Genomic DNA, 17,926 nt, shown 5'->3' with positions numbered 1-17,926 from the left:
GCTGAAACAGCCCAGGATAATTCAACACAATCACAAAAAACGAAATAACACGGAAACGTTATATTTCAGAGAATAGAGCAAACGCTGTTGATATTTAAAGGGACACTCCTGTCTAAACTCGTCGCAAATTGTTATCCTTAGTTGCAGAGCGGGAGTTTATGGGAGCTGAAATCCTGCTCTGTATGTTAAAGTGAAATCAAAACTGAAGTATAACTCCTATAAAGCCCTGTTGGATGGCATTTATGGGCTATGCTCGGCATTCCCATTTAAAAAAAAAAAAGAAAATGGGGGAGCATCACGAGTTTGGTGAGATGAGATGTTGCAGCAAATGCAGGGCTTTCAAATGTGATCCTTTTTGGAATTTTACATATATAATTTTAGAGTGTCATTAGTTTTTTTATTCTAGGCCTCTAAATAAACTGGTTTTATTTTAAAAGAAAACATATTAGAATATTAGGTAATTTGTTGACATTTAATTTGTACAATAACACACAGTAGCTTTAGGAAACACCAGATATTGCATTTTGTAGGTTTGGGATGTTTTTGTTAGTTGTTTGTTTTTATTTTTTGTGGATGGTTTTTTTTTTTTTTTTTTTCTGTTTTGTTTTGTTTTGTTTGTTTTTTCCCCCAAAAAGCAACAATTCACAACTTGGTAAATTACCCAAATATTCTTCCAAGGAATGTTCCAGGGCTTTGTTGTTATTTAGAGGTGTCAAAGTTATGTGCACATACCATATTTGTAATTTCTTTGAGGTAATCAACAAGAGCCTTCAGCTGTAATCTGACCCACAACACCACAATTATTTACCTGCCAGGATCACTGGTTTATGAATGGTAACAACTCCCACAGGAACTCAAGAAGTGATGGTAAATAATATTGTCTTGCATAACAGATATTGGCATGAAGCCACAAAAATACTACGAGGCCCCAAAATGCTGATGGCAAGCCAATACTTACAAAGTAGTTGCACGTTTCAGTAACATGTTCACATAGAGCAGGTGGCTTAGAAGATTTGCGTGGGTATTATATTATGAATATTCAAAATGTTCCATCATATTAATCTTTCTTTATTCAAACAGGTTTTATCAACTGTAGCATTTGACTCTATTGAATCCAGTATGAAATTCGATCACATTGCATCAGCATTAAGGTATATACCACTATGTAGATTTTTAATACGTAAGCTTATATTTTAATAAAAACAAACGTGGATATTTATTGACATAAGTTATGATAAATTAACACAAGTCTGTCATTTGTTTTTGAAACATTAAATATGGGAACTCTTTATTTAGGCAAAATAATGTAATTCAGGGCTTCAGGACACATAATATACCATGAAACTAAAGAATAAGTGGTTTCTGATTGGATCCAGAATTCAGAGAGGGGCTAAGGTGTTAGGATATCTTCAAAGGAACACTATAGTTTCCTTCTGCCCCGGCTTTCACTTACCTTATGCGAGTGCCGGGTTCCATGGCTCTGGCTCTGTCACTGCCTCCTCTGATGTCATTGCAAGGATGAACCTAATACGCATATACTAGGCTTTCCCCATAGGAAAACCTTTGAATTAGTGCTTTCCTATGGAGATTTAGAAGATGCTAGATGTCCTCATGCAAAGCGATATCCAGCATCATTTCACAGAGAAATAGCCACTCGATAGCCACTCGAGGCAGTCTTAAGCCTGTAATGTAAACCTTGCAATTTCTCTAAAACTGCAGTCTTTCGCATTAAAGGGTTAAGGGGACAGGAATTCTGCACAGAGACCACTTCAATGAAATTAAATGTCTTGGGTGCCTACACTGTCCATTTCATTTTAGGACAACACTGGGATCTATAAGTCCTGGTTTGCCTGAGGTTAGTGAGAATTACATACACTGGCAACAGCTGCTATTTCTAGCTGCCTCTAATGCATTGGCTTAGGAGAATCAAAATAGTGGCGTCTGTCTTAAGGAACCGTAACTCCCACTTATCTTGGGCAAACTGAGACTTTCATGTTTTGGTGCTCATTCTTACTCCTTACCTCATTCTTACCTCACATCCAATCAGCCACCTCAGTCTTATCAGATTATAAACTCTGAAGAAGCACCTTTCTACTAGTGTCCTCAAGTATTCATTAATGCAGTCCTCTAGTTGGCTCCCCTAAGTTTATCTTATTGGATTAATTCTCGGTATTTCTATCTTGCAACTTGTGTAACCTGAACTCTGATTGTTACCTCGGCAGACTGAAACCCCATCGGTTTTGGTGTGGAGAAACAATCATATATACCACCAGTGTAACACCAGGGCCGGACTGGGGATACGAAGCAGCCCTGGGAAAAAATCTATGCCAGCCCCATAAGTTATTGTGCTATGTAGGGTGTATATATATATATATATATATATATATATGCAATTGAAATAGTTGGCTGCACTCTCGGATTTCCTTAAAACTTAACTTTTATTGAAATATTTAAGAGAAGATCAACGTTTCATCCCCTCTTGTGGACTTTCATCAGGTTCATGATGAAAGTCCACAAGATGGACTGAAACGTTGATCTTCTCTTAAATATTTCAATAAAAGTTAAGTTTTAAGGAAATCTGAGAGCGCAGCCAACTGTTTCAATTGCCTGGATACTGGAGCCCTGGTGATGCACCCGGTCATACAACTTTGAAGCCTGAGTGCAAGGTACAACAGTTTTTATTTTTATATATATATTTAATTTTATTTTAATTTTTTGATACATTTCTTCTTCTAATTCAAAATATTAGTTCTTTCAGGGTAATTAAATAATACAGTAAAGCATATGCACATGCAGACACAGACAATCTTACTGATGCACACAAATAGGCTCATTGACGGACAATCTCAATGACACAACACAGACAAGGTTACTGGCACACACACAAATTTAGTACAGACAAACTCTGATACACACACAAGCTTACTACAGAAAAGCTCACTGTCACACACACACGCTCACTACAGACAAGCTCACTGATGCGCACACACTCTCCCTACAGACAAGCCCATTGCCACACACATGCTCCCTACAGAAGCGCTCACTAACACACAGATTCACTACGGACAAGCTCACTGACACACACAAACTCACTAGCAGGCGCACACACACAGAGGCTCCCTCACTAGCAGATTCGCGCACACACACACACACACACACACAGAGGCTCCCTCACTAGCAGATTCGCGCACACACGCACACACACACACACACAGATGCTCGCTCGCCGACTCACTAGCAGATGCACACACACAAAGGCAGAAAGTCACTGACACCGAGGCAAACATCCACACATACAGAGACAGGCAGACAGTCACTGACACCGAGGCAAACATCCACACATAAAGAGACCGGCAGACAGTCACACACGCACTGACATTCACACACACGCAGACAGTTACACACACAGTCACACACACACACACAGGCAGTCACACACTGACACACTGACCTGCTTCTTACCTCCACATCCCTTGGAGCTCCTGGAGGCTGGTTGTTGGGGAAGCAGGGACTCCTTTCTGCTTCCCATGCTGCAGTCAGCCAGGCCCCTGCCGCACGCTAACCTCCGGCCCTATCGCACCGCAAGCTCTACCCCCGTTTTTTTTTTTTTTTTTATGATCCCGGCCATGTGTGAGCTGTGCCAGCCGCCTTGCTCCCCCTGCTCCCATGGGACCATGTGCGGCAGCACAGCTCACACATAGCCGGCCGGGATCACAGGAGCCTGATCACTGAATGGGGCTGTCAGCCCAGCCCCAGGTACAGCGGCCCACCGGGAAATTTCCCGGTATCCCGGTGGGCCAGTTCGGCCCTGTGTAACACCGTTGTTCTAGAATTTAGTTCTATGCAACTTTGTTGTGCTTTGTATGCTCAATAGTTTACTGCAAAAATCGAGAAAATGAGAACTGAGAATGAACAAAAACTTACAGACACTCAGTAGTTTGCCCAATGGTAAATCCCCGCTCAAAATTGTTTTTGCTCACTTGTGCAATTACAATCAGAACTTTTACCATTTACATATCAGACTGATCCCACCCATAAGGGCAGTCCAGAACAGAAATGCTGGCAAGTTACTGATACAGTAATCCCAGGCGATCATTTCGGCCTTCTTTGGGCCTAGCCAGTGAGGTGTAGCTGATACCCCTCTAGGCACCGTGAGCACGGGATCCACATCTGGATTACCCTTTTAACAAAAACAGAGAATATAATAACCTTGAGAACTGACAAAAGCTTTGAGAAACTCCGAATAGTTTTTGCTCACTTGTGCCATTACTGAGAGAACCTATTCCAAGGCATAACAGACTGATACCACCCATAAGGGCAGTCCAGAACCAAATGCTGGCAAGTTTTCTCTGCACGAGAGATACAGCAACCCCAGATGATCGTTTACTGGAATTTTCTACCCAGACAGCGGTGCCCCTACCTGGTGGAACTCTGGTCTTCCTGAAGCTCAATTTCAGAAACCAGATGCCGCTGGAAGAGCTAGAGATCCAGCCTGGGAGACAACCTTTGGAGTTTAACTACTTGATACGGGTTTACTCCCTCAGGTAAGAAAACACATAGTGGCATCCTGGCATCTTTGCCAGAAGCTCAAGGAAGCAGGCTGAAGGGTCAGTGTTAGGACCCGCTTAGGGGGGTCTGCCTTGACGTTGGCAGGCGGGCATTCCCTCCAATGGCCATTGGAGCAACTAAATGACCTCCATTTGTCTAAATATACATAGGGATTAAGGAGAAAACGCAAGTAACATTTTCTTTTCTTTGGTTTTTACGATATATTGGGGCTGATGTGTGTTGTAGTCCTTGCTGCTTAAGCGCAGGACTTCTCTTTTTGTATTTGCATCCTGGCACTATAGCAATTTAATTTCAATGAAGTTGTTATAGTACCTGGAGTGTTCTTTTCAATCTCATTGAATTGGTCTGTGCACACTGTATCTGTCCCCTTAACACTGCAATGAAAACATTGCAGTTTCAGTGAGACTGCAATGCTTATATTGCAGGGTTAAGACTGCCTCTAGTGGCTGTCTCTGTGGGGATGGCTTAATGTGTGTGCAGCGCTTGCTGCACATGCACATTACGTTTTCCTTGACGTGCTAATGTCGGAGTAGGAGATGGAGACGGTGCCAAGAAACCTCAGCACAGGAATAAATAGTGTGTAAAAAAAAAAAAAAAAAAAGACTCTTAACCCTTTATTTGATGGAGGGGTTGTGGTACACATTAGTGATATGACTACTAAACTGTATTCCTAACACTCAGGTGTTCCTTCAAGTTGCTGTAAGGCAACATTGCGATTTGTAACTCTCTCCTTTAATTGGCTTTGAGATTAAATTTACTTACCGGTAATCATTGTTTAATTCTACGTTACAGATTCAATGGTTTCGGTTTCCGAGCAAAATCTTTCATCAAATAAGTTTATCTTAAAATTAATAAAATGTTCTCTAGATTGTGTTAATGCCAGTGCATTTTTGTTTGGTTTTAGTTGAATTATTTAGATGTTATTTATATTCGTCTTGTTTATTATTAAAAAGCTATAATTTGATGTAACCTGGAATCCTTTTTTTTACGACTTAAATGCCAAAGTGATGTAATCTCCTTTCTTTTGAAATGGTTTTAAGCATCTCTTACATTTAAGAGGTTAAATAAATAAAAGGACAGTGTTTTAATGGATGTTCTGGTGAGGAAAGGAGGTGTCCTTTCAATTGGTTCATCTGAAATGGTTACATATGGGGTAAACATGATTCAGTAGCTAGAAAGCAATTTTTCTAAAATGTTAGGAGTGCACATTTAGCACAAACGAGTCAGTGGTCTGACATTTAAATTGCCTCGCTTCTGTTTTCATGAATGATAAATGTGAGCCTTTTAGTAATTGCAAGAAATGAATTGAGTGGGTGTTTACAAGCTGTTAGATTCAGATCATATTAAACAATTTCCATATCAAATATTTCAAACACACATTTCTGCGTGACTGATTTGGTTTTTGCTTTAGAAGAAAATGAACTTGCGCTAATTTTAGGTGAAATTTAAATTATTTGACTTGAAGTGCTTTACGATGTTTTTTTTTTTTTCTTCTTCTTACAGTGGTCTAAAAGATAAAAATTTCATGTTACATTATGAGGTAGGAGTTTAAGAGGATTCATTTTTGTTTTTATATTGCTTGATCAAAATATTATACCGTTAAAATGCTTTAAATGTTCTAATACAAACTGTTTAAAGTAGAATATGTGTTAAGATAGGGCTTTTCCACATATAGTGTTTAGCTTCTTAATCCCTTAAAGGAACACTATAACACTATAGGAGAGCAAAAAAATTGGTCGCGAGAGAATGCTGAGAACGAGCAGCAGCTGAAATAGCCTGCCCTTCGGTGGGTCCCCGCTCAGTTCTCAAGCTGGCTTTAGCTCATCTTGTGCCATTACAGAGAGAACATCTCTGAAACATATCAGACTGGTCCCACCCATACGGGCAGTCCAGATCCGAAATGCCAGCAGGTTCCCTCTGCACGAGAGACACAGCAAACCCAGGCGATCATTTCAGCCTTGTTAGGCATCATCAGTGAGGCAAAGCTGATATCTCCCTAGGCACCGTGAGCAAGGGGTCCACGTCTGGATTACCCTTTAAACTTGTGGAGAACAAAAAAATGGGTCGCAAGAGAATACTGAGAACGAGCAGCCGCTGAAATAGCCTGCCCTTCGTCTGGTGTTGCTGTATGTCTCGTGCAGAGGGAACTTGCTGGCATTTTGGATCTGGACTGCCCGTATGGGTGGGACCAGTCTGATATGCTTCAGAGATGTTCTCTCTGTAATTGCACAAGATGAGCTAAAACCAGCTTGAGTTCTGAGCGGGGACCCATCGAAGGGCAGGCTATTTCAGCTGCTGTCCGTCCTCAGTGCACTCTTGCGACTTGTTTTTTGCTCACTATAACACTATAGGGTCAGGAATACAAATAAACGTGTTCAGTGGAGTCTTGGCAGGTAGTGTATCAGGATCCGGTCACAGAAGGAATGTGTGTGAGTCCCGGCATAGACCGCAGCTAATCACCGATGTAGATATTATGTAAAATAAAAAAAATACGTTACAGGAATCCTCTCAATAAAATCTTCTAAAAGCACTCAGAAGGGTCCATGGTAGATAAAAAAGTTTACTATTTTTATTAGGTGATAAATCTATAAATTGTGAAAATACACTTGTCGCGTTTTGCCAAATAACAGGCTTTATCAAAGTGTTTCTGAAAAGGCAGTTTACAGGAAAATGCCTGCAGGGACTGACTATACTCAACAATATAGCTACATTAAGCTGTTGTTGTTCAGGTGACTATAGTTTCCATTTTTCCCTTTAAGGACGTTGCCAATTGTTCACATTCTGGTCTGAACAAAACGTATAGCAAGCCTAGAATTTGAGCAATATGTTTGTTCAACCATAATTGACCTCTTTCATATTAAGTGCAACCGCACTTATTATATATCATTTTGTTTAGGAGAAACAAGGCTTTCATTTCAATAATTAATAACATCACATAATTATGAAAAAAAAAAAAAGACCAATATACACAGAGAATAATTACATATAAAATTTTATTAAAATTTTCTATTTAGTGAATAGGTGAGTGTGGTGGATCACTCACTAAACCGCAATTTCAAGGCTCACAGAATGCATTTGCTTTATTTAAAAACACCTAACCTAGGCAAAATACTATGGGATTTTAATTGCAGTATATTATCATAAATTGCATAAACCTGCCACAACTTAAATGTATCCCATTCTGGGCAGGTCCTACTCCAGCAATCTAATGTCTGCTCTTATGAGATTAATCCACTTACTTGGGATATACTTCCTCCTGGAACGCTCTGCAGTACAAGGTTAAAGGACTACTATAGTCACCCAGACCACTTCAGCTCAATGAAGTGGTCTGGATGCCAAGTCCCCCAGGTTTTAACCTTTCAGATGTAAACATAGCAGTTTCAGAGAAACTGCTATGTTTACATTGTAGGGTTAATCCAGCCTCTAGTGACTGTCTTCCTGACAGCCGCTAGAGGCGCTTCTTTGCCACTCTAAGGGAAAAGCGCATTGAGCACACAGAACATCCATAGGAAAGCATTGAGAAATGCTTTCCTATGGGCGTTTTTAATGCGCGCGCACGGCTCTAGCTGCGCATTCGGCTCCACTCGGGAGATGACGTTGGAGGGGGAATAAAGGTCACTAGTGCCAGGCTCCTTTGTTTTAACCCCCTTCAGCCCAGCGGGAGGGGGTCCCTGAGGGAGAGGGGGACCTAATGATTATATAGTGTCAGGAAAATGAGTTAAATAGGGCCCTGGAATGAGGCACTAGTGACAGGGAGGGGTGCAAAACAAAGGAGTTGGCCTGGACTCCCAAATAAATAAATGAAACCATCCATATTTGCAAGGGTGCCACTTGGGCCAAATCACACAATATACAAAATCCAGCGCACTCACTCATTTACTATATATTCTACATCTATATTTATGTAGTCTTTTCACATAATTATATGATAATTTGAGGGACCTGTCTGACAACCAGGGCAAAAAGTCAAGACAATGGTGCTATCTTAGAAAATCCCCATCAGACATACATTAATACGAGGCCAAAACCTATAAAATATACTTTAACGTTAAAGGGACACTCCAGGCATCCAGACCACTTCTGCCCATTGGAGTGGTCTGGGTGCCAACTCCCACTACCTTTAACCCTGCAAGTGTAATTATTGCAGTTTTTTATAAACTGCAATAATTACTTTGCCGGGTTAGCTCCACCTCTAGTGGCTGTCTACTAGACCGCCACTAGAGGGCACTTCTGTATCTCTAGCACAGATTTTCTGTGGTAGAGCGCCGCTGGACGTCCTCACGCTGTGTGAGGATCTCCAGCGTCGCTCAATTCCACATAGGAAAGCATTGAAAAACATTTTCAATGTTTTTCTATGGGGAGCTCTAATGCGCATGGGACAAGCAACGACGTGGGACATGTCGCTGCCTCTGGTAAGTGACTGAAGGGGTTTTCACCCCTTCAGCAACCGGGGATTGGGAGGTGGGAGGGATAGGGGACCTGTAGAGCCAGGAAAACTGATTGTTTTCCTGGCACTGGAGTTTCCCTTTAAGGATACTAACCTGTTTCTTACTATTGAGATTTATTCTCCCACCCCCCTCACCCCTTGGAAAAAAAAAAACTTCAATTATAAATGAAATAATGATTTCTTACTCATACACACTGTATGCAGTGTGTATGAGTAAATAGTATATAATATAGTGGTTTATAGTTGTGTTATATAGTTTTTGACCCCTCAAACCCTACTCTTCTTCTTATTTTTTATGAATGAACCAATTTCAATGATATTACATTCAATGAATGCTTAACATATGGAGACTTGCTTGACAATGTATGGAAGATGACATCTATTAAATGAGTTCCAGTACAAAGAAATCAGCAATAACGAAAAAGAGAAGTCACCAGAACCACAGCCAAAGAATATCTAGCAAAATAAAGGACTCCATTGCAGCTCTTAAAGGAGGGAAATAAATCGCTATATAAGCTACTTATATATTTTGTATACAGTCACAAATACGACAGACTACAGACATGTATAGCTCTTCAGGAAGTATTAAGAGATTTATAAGCCTCTTAGGCTGAAAACAGTAAGGGTGCACCGTGCCAGTTTGGTACCACTAGGTCTGTCCTGGGCCTAACCCTCAAAATTCATGTAGCCAAACTGTATTGGATGTCCTGTAAAAATAGTGATTGAGTCTGATAAGTATGTTCACTGCTGCTACTTCCCCTTGCAATCATTGCTTTCCCTTAGGCTGAATTTGTGCAAGAGGTATCCCCAGAGGAGTGTTTCCATGATAACACATGCAGAGTCCAGCCTTCTTATCTCTGTGCCAAATGGCAAAGACAACTAACTGAGAAGAGTTGGGAACAGATTTTTATTTAATTCTGCTAGCACAATGTATAGGTGCAATTTGATTCTACGTTATCTAAGATTAAGTTGGATTGTCATGACAGGTACCCTATCAGTGCTTCTTTACTTGTATCTTAGCATGATATTTTAAATAGAATGTTAGTGACTTTACTCAAGAAGTTTCCTCATTGGCATATGTACTAGTAAAGCTGTCTTGAGGTACTTAATAAAGCGGTTTTCCCATGTTAGTAAATCGTCACTTTAACCCCCCATCTACTTAAAGGACCACTATAGGCACCCAGACCACTTCAGCTCAATGAAGTGGTCTGGGTGCCAGGTCCCCCTAGTTTAAACACTGCAGCTAAAAACAAAGCAGTTACAGAGAAACTGCTATGTTTACACTGCATGGTTAATCCAGCCTCTAGTGGTTGTCTCCCGAAGTAAATTGCACTCATTTTTACGCTAGACGTCCTCACAGACCTCCAGCGTCAAAGATCCCCATAGGAAAACATTGAGTTATGCCGCGCATGCACATTCGGCTCCACTCTGGAGCTGATGTCGGTGGGGGAGGAGAGGTCACCAGCACCGAGGAAGCCTGGCGCTGGATTAGGGTAAGCAAATAAATGGTTAACCATTTGTTCGCTGCAGTACAGGGTACTAGTCACCATATAGGTGACTAGTGCTCTATAGCATTAGAAGCGTGTTGGAATTTCACTGATCAAAAGATATACTGAGTCAAAGTAGAACCTATTTTATCTCCGTATTTTTCCTTAGCCTGTCATTTATTGACATTGGACGGTACTAACGTCATCATATGGTGTGAATTCCCCAGCCATCACCAGTTTGTTTTTGTGGGTTTTTTGTTGTTGTCTCGTGGTCATACGTATGTTCAAAATGAGGCTGGCAGAAATTAAGGAGACTCCACTAATGCCCATTCGATGAAATTAATAATACCTTCATTGCAAGATTCTGTAAAATCTCCAACATACAATGATTGAAAAAATATGCTCCTAGGAGCCATGGTGATCTACAGTTTCGTACTCAAAGCACATTATCAAGACCAAATGTATGTTCACAAAGAATAATTGTTTGCTAATATTTGATCTCTAGTTTCCTCCGTATGCGACAAATGAAATTGGTAAAGTCACTGGCATTAACAGGCGTGAAATGGGTCATGGTGAGTTATTAAAAACTTTTTGGGATGGAGGTTTGGCTAAATCCAATTTATGCAATGGCTGAATAACTGCAACATTTATATGACTTCAGGTGCTCTGGCAGAAAAGGCATTAAGACCAGTAGTTCCAAAAGACTTTCCCTTCACTATCAGAGTATCTTCGGAAGTATTAGAATCCAATGGTAAGTCCTTACAGCTTACTCTTACTAACAAGCACGAAAATGTTAGGAACCCTTTATATCTAACAAACCTTCATTATCTGTGTGACATCAATAGGTTCTTCGTCCATGGCTTCTGCGTGTAGTGGCAGTTTGGCATTAATGGATGCAGGTATGCTTGGTAATTCATAATACGATCGTTTTGTTATGAGTACCACAATAATGACCTTTTGACCATGTGACCATTAGGAGTTCCAATTTCTGCTGCTGTTGCTGGAGTCGCAATTGGACTTATTACAAAGTACAACCCTGAAAAGGAAGGTGACATTGAAGACTACCGTTTACTCACAGATATTTTGGTATGTGTATTTATTGTAAATCTGTTAAAGGGACTCTTTGGCATCATAACGATTTAATTTTATTGATAGAATTCTAGTGCCTGGAGTCCTATGGCGTTGTCTCTTCATTCCAGCTTTAAACCGCATTTGAGCAATTCAACACTAAATAAAGGTCCCTGACCCCCTCTAAAGATATGGCTAAGATAGAGTTTATACACTTCCTTCTAGCAATGCCAGTTTGTACCAGCAGTGGTAGCTGTAATAGGCTGAAAGAGGTCAACTGAAACTCTAAACCAACACAACCACTCATTGTTACTCAGGTTAATACTACCAACACCTTTTGTTTGTATTAAAACAATTACTATACCTACACTGCCCCTTTAACTCTGTTTTATTTCATGATAAACATCAATTGAAGTGTTGCCTCCACAATGCCTCTTGATAAAATGGTTTACTTGAATAAACTTGCTCTGTGAAGAAATTTGTATGCATGTACAAGCTTGGATTCATTGTTCATTGGTTTTAATGATTTGTTGGCCCTCCACCATCTAACTTTAGGATGCTAATTTCATGGAAGGTAGAAGAACTTTAGATAATACTAATTTCTATCAGAAACCCCACTCAGTACTCTGAATGAAATACCCAGGTTCTGGGAGTTGCTGAGATGTTCTGTCAGTCCTGGTATTCCTATTGTTTAAAGGGATACTATAAAGGCACCCAGATCACTTTACCTTGTTGAAGTGGTCTCCGTTAAGTATCCTTGTCCTCTTAACCCTGTAATGTAAAACAGTGAAGTTTTAGGGGAATGTTTACATTGCAGGGTTAAGACTTTACCTTTCAGGTCGGTCTATCAGACAGCCACTAGAGGTGCTTCCTGCAATTTCACACAGTTTCAATGCTTTCCTATGTTAGAGGCCTAATACACGCAGCACTCGCCGCACATGTAATCTCATTAATTTAGGTGCTTCTTATTTGTATATGTGCTGCATGTTTTTATTTTTTATTTTGACTCTTTCTAGGGTATTGAAGACTACAATGGTGATATGGATTTTAAGATGGCAGGTACAAGCAAAGGAATAACTGCTTTGCAGGTATATCATTTCGTATTACATTTGTTTCTTTTTTTACTGTCAGAGTGCACAATACAATTTTAACCCCTTCCCGATGCCAGTCGGAAATTTTCCATCATCCATGCCTTAAGGACGCATGACGGAAAATTGTCATTTACTAAGTTAACCCGCGCTGTCCTTGCAGCTGTGATCGCTCGGACAGGCTGTCAGAGCGAGCATAATATGTGCTGCAGGGACTCCTGATCCACCTCCCTGCTCTTCAGCGGTCAGTGTGAAGTGCAGGGAAATGGATCAGCAGTGATCTTCTCCCTGCAAAAAAATTTAAATAAAGTAAAAGTTAAATCCCACACCCTTTCCCCTGCTTTATTAAAAGTAAACCCTTCACTGTTTAATCTACTGCAAATAACGTGTTTAAAACATAACATTTAAAAAATGTGCTGAAATTCTTGTCACAACTGTACAACTACTGTGTCTATATCTTTTGAATATGCTGTTGTGGCATTGACAAACGTTTTGTTACTCCCTGCACAAAGTAAAATAAAGAATTAAAAAAAAAAAAAGTAACCCCTTCACTGCCATTTGATCACTGACCACAGTAATCAAAATACGGATCAGGGTATTTTACTGTGATCTGATTTATTTATTTATTTATTTTTTAAACCCCTGAGGGTTAACTTTTATTAACTCAGGGGTTAAATTTATTTTATTAATTTAAATATTTTAAAATTATATATTTAGCTAGCTGCGGGGGGTGGAAGTTAGTGGGGAGTTGGGGAATTTGGTTTTAGGCTAAAAAAGGTTAACGTTAAAAAAGTTTTTTAAAAAAAGTTTTAAAAAGTTTCAAAAAATGTTTTAATAAGGTTTAAAAAGTAAAAAAAAAAAAAAATCCCAACCCCATTTACCCAGTCCTAATAAAAAATGAACCCCTTCCCTGCCAGTTGATCAATTATACTGTGATCTGTTTTTTGTTTGTTGTTTAACCCCTGAGGGTTAACTTTTACTTTTTTTTTTTTTTTTTTTAAACCCTCAGGGGTTCAATTTATTTCATTCATTAATTTAAATACTTTAAAAATGATATTTTGCTACCTGGGGTAGGTGGGAGTTATGGGAAATTGGGGAATTTACTGTTAGTGCTGCTTACTGCTAGTTAGGGGTTAATGGGGTAAAAAATAAATTTATAAAAAATTTACAAGTGTAAAAAAAAGTTTTAAGAAAGGTTTAAAAAAGTAAAAAAATACATAAAAAAAACGCTCATTACCACTACACCTGGAACAAACTAGTGAAAAAAAACGATCCCACACTAAGGTTCAAAATATGCTTTTTTTTAATTACTCTGGGGTGTATTCTTTAATAACTAGTATGTGTTTGTGGGGAGGTTTGAATAACCAACCAGCTAAACTACTCCAAAATGGATCATGGACATAGTATAAAACTTAAATGTTAGACAAAAAAATTTAAATGTCTCTGTCTCAAATTTTCCCCTTCAACATCCACATATACCTGGCAAAGGTACATACGGGGATATTGTTGTATTGTTGGGGGGGTTTATGACAGTGATACATATCAAGTGTAAGAAATACTCTGCAAAAATGTATGTAAAAAAAGGCAATTTTTTCCCCTCACCACAAACATTGACATAAATTGGTGAAAACATTGGGACAAGTTAAGGCACAATATATGCCATATAAGATACCCTGGGGTGTCTTCTTTATCAATTGGAAGCCCTTAGTGGGTTTATTTGAACAGTCAAACTGCTATAACACCCCAAAATGAGACATATGCCCAGCATATAAATCTATGAAAATTCCAACTATAGAAAATGAAATAGTCTTGTCTCTTATATGGCATTGTAGCTTCACAGAATAGTGCCAAAGGCATACGATGGGGGTATCGTTATAATCAGCATATGTAGCTCAACACAATATGGGTTCCTTGCAGGAATAGCGCACACACCAGCTTTACGAAATGCACATTACAAAGACCTTGTTATGTGTATATGCCAAAATAGAGAAAAAACACAATTTTACGCCAATATTTAACAGAGATTGGCGATGAAATGCCAAAATAACCTCAGGTAAATAGTCTGTGATGTCTACTTTATATAAATATGTACTTTTGTGTGTCAATTTTGTTTTCTGTTATAGCTACTAAACCTACAAGACAAACATATCAACTTCTAAAATAGTTTCACATTAAAATTTTATTTTAGTCCTTTTGTTTTGTGACCTGTAACTTTCAAAATAAGCTGAAGTCCTATACATATTATGAACTCTCTAAATCAAAACACATAAATGAATTTATTTTGAATTACTTTTTCTATGCTGGACATATTATGCACATGCTATTATTCCCAAAACTGAAAGAAAAAAAATACCGTATTTATCGGCGTATAACACGCACCTTTTCTCCCTGAAAATAGGGGAAAATGATGGGTGCATGTTATACGCCGATATACCATATTTACTTACCTGTCTTGAAGCGTGGGCCGGCTTCACAGCGCGCACCGCGGTGCTGGAACTTCAATTTCAGGTTCCGGTTTCTGGTGGGACTGAAAGGAAGTTCCTTTCAGTCCCACCGGAAACCGGAACCTGAAATTGAAGTTCCAGTACCGCGGTGCGCGCTGTGAAGCCGACCCACGCTTCAAGACAGGTAAGTAATTATGGGACAAGGGGAGGGAAAGTGCACTAGGGGACACTATGGGAGGGGGTGGAGAATACTATGGGAGGGGGTGGAGAATACTATGGGAGGGGGTGGAGAATACTATGGGAGGGGGTGGAGAATACTATGGGAGTGGGGGAGAATACTATGGAAAGGGGGGGAACACTATGGGATGAGGGGGTGGAGAATACTATGGGAGGGGGGAGAATACTATGGAAAGGGGGGGAACACTATGGGAGGGGGTGGAGAATACTATGGGAGGGGGGGAAATTTCCTTCTTAAAATGAGGTGCGTGTTATACGCCGATAAATACGTTTTTTTTTTGTTTTTGTTTTCTCCATATGTATATGTGACAACAAATTAAAGCCGTTTTTGCCCTCTTCAAAACGGTATATGATATGTGTTGGTGCAATAAATGACAGAGATGCAAATTGCGTTTGAACACAAACAGCAAAAATGGCTTGTGTCCTTAATGGGTTAATTAACTGTTGGTTTTTTGTTTCCTTTTTTTTTTAATTATTATTATTATTATTTATAGGCAGATATCAAAATACCTGGACTACCAGTTAAAATTGTCATGGAAGCAATCCAACAAGCAAGTGGTATGTCTTGGGGAGGTTGTGTTCTTCTCACCCTCTCCACTTGCCTTATCTTTTGTATTTTGTACCTTATTTGTTTTAACATACTTGCTGAGGTCTATTCACTAAATTCTTAATGAAAAAATCCATATGTCCCCCCCTAAAGTTTGCTAGTGAAACCAGTGCAGCTATTCATGAAAGGGTTTTTTGTTTTTTTATTTGCACTGCCATTCAATATGTGAGATGCTTCTATGTGCCTTGATTTTGACAGGTCTTTTTTGAGTCCCGTTAGATCTCACATTATTTAAACTTTCTTTTATATAATCCATGGATCTTGTCCATCCGAAAAATGTGTTCTGTTTTCATGTACCTTCTGTTTTCCCTGTATGTTTTAAATAGGAACTGTTATCCCTATAATAAACACATCTGCATTTAGGAGGTGTGAAATATAAAATGTAATATACCCATGCCTCTTTATATTGCAACTGAGCTCCTCCATCTTAGCTTCCCATCAACCATTGTTATAAGCCCTGTCCTTTGCACCTGGCAGTCAGCATAGAGAAAGCATACAGCAAAGAGGAGACATGAAAGATGTTTCTATTTCTCTGCTTCCTTTGGAATGTTTGCCCTGGTTTTGCCATGCTTGTATCAAATGTTTTATGTAATTTACTCAATGTTTAATATGTTGAAGAGAAAATAGAGCATCTAATGGAAATTAAAGGACCACTATAGTGTCAGGAAAACATACTAGTTTTCCTGGCACTATAGGGTCTCTAGGTCCCCCCTCCCGCTGGGCTCTAGGGGGAGGAAGAGGTTAATCCCTTACCTTTCTCCAGCGCCGGGACTCTCCTCCCTCTTCCGACATCCGCTGAGAAGTGCGGAAACACCTCTAGCGGCTGTCAATGAGACAGCCACTAGAGGCTGGATTAACCCGAATGTAAACATAGTTTCTCTGAAACTGCTATGTTTACAGCAGGCTGGGTTAATCCTAGAGGGACCTGGCACCCAGACCATTTCATTAAGCTGAAGTGGTCTGGGTGCCTATAGTGGTCCTTTAATGTTTGTTTATTTAGTGGTGTAAATTCCAAAGAAGTAACAACTTCCCATTTTAGTTTGTTGGGATATAGATCTGCAATAAAAAGTAAAAAAATAGTTCTATGATGGAAAAGTTTTTAAACAATTTTGTTTGTATTTTTCAATTGTTCAAGTATGCGTTGTATCCATTGTAAATGTAGTGTAGGCAAAGTGCAGTTGGGACCGTTACCTCTATTCAGTAACCTGAATTTGTTGTTAATGTTGTGCCTGGTTCTGAACATTATCCTCTGAGAATGGGTAACACTTTTTTTTTTTTTTTTTTTTATCATTTTACTTTCTGTGATTATTATGTAATTATTATTTTTAACCCAACATATGTTATATTCCAGTTTTAGTCAATGTATTGCTTAAATATTTTATTTTTCTCAGTGGCAAAGAAAGAGATTCTTCAGATCATGAATAAAGTAATTCCCAAATCACGAGCAAATAGAAAAGAAAACAGTCCTGTTGTAGGTAATGAAAATACTTAGATTTTTGTTCTATTATTTTTTTAGTCAACTCCTATATATATCTTTATTTAAGCTATGAAAATTATGTTACTATATGGTCTAGACCCAAAAATGATTGGTGTTTGCGTCTGTCTCCTTGGAATTTCAGCTAGTCTATAATATTCAGTCTAGTATTGTAGCTGTAGTACAAGATTCAGGAAGTAAGTTATGAGATTCCACTTATATTAGAGCACAGTCGCTCCACTTTATTATTGCAGTGTGTGTCTTTATTACTCCAAGTCATACCATTGTGTTCACTAATTTAGACAACTGGAAAAGCAACTGTTGTTTTTTTCAGCCCTTCATTTTTTTTTTTTCTTCCATTTAAGATCCTTAACATCTTTGTCAGTATCCCATGGTTTACAAAGGAAGTCACTATTTGTTACAATAGACAAATCTTGGCCAACAATATGCTGTTAACTGAGGTGGCACTGCTTTCACTACTGCAGTGGAGACCTTTTCATACCAA

General features: G+C 39.2%; 1 protein-coding gene across 1 annotated transcript in view; it reads left to right on the top strand.

The window, feature by feature from the left end:
* PNPT1 (polyribonucleotide nucleotidyltransferase 1) overlaps positions 1 to 17,926 on the top strand; it is a 58,292-nt gene that overhangs the window by 30,121 nt on the left and 10,245 nt on the right. The window contains exons 14-22 of the mRNA XM_063441405.1: positions 1,081 to 1,151; positions 6,073 to 6,109; positions 11,009 to 11,075; positions 11,165 to 11,254; positions 11,349 to 11,402; positions 11,480 to 11,589; positions 12,588 to 12,659; positions 15,835 to 15,898; positions 17,339 to 17,422. Coding sequence (XP_063297475.1) covers positions 1,081 to 1,151; positions 6,073 to 6,109; positions 11,009 to 11,075; positions 11,165 to 11,254; positions 11,349 to 11,402; positions 11,480 to 11,589; positions 12,588 to 12,659; positions 15,835 to 15,898; positions 17,339 to 17,422 — 649 coding nt within the window. The remainder of the gene's footprint in view (positions 1 to 1,080; positions 1,152 to 6,072; positions 6,110 to 11,008; positions 11,076 to 11,164; positions 11,255 to 11,348; positions 11,403 to 11,479; positions 11,590 to 12,587; positions 12,660 to 15,834; positions 15,899 to 17,338; positions 17,423 to 17,926) is intronic.

The sequence above is a fragment of the Pelobates fuscus genome, chromosome 2 (genome assembly GCF_036172605.1).
Source record: "Pelobates fuscus isolate aPelFus1 chromosome 2, aPelFus1.pri, whole genome shotgun sequence".
NCBI classification, from domain to species: domain Eukaryota; kingdom Metazoa; phylum Chordata; class Amphibia; order Anura; family Pelobatidae; genus Pelobates; species Pelobates fuscus.
This window is presented reverse-complemented; position numbering and strand designations above follow the sequence as displayed.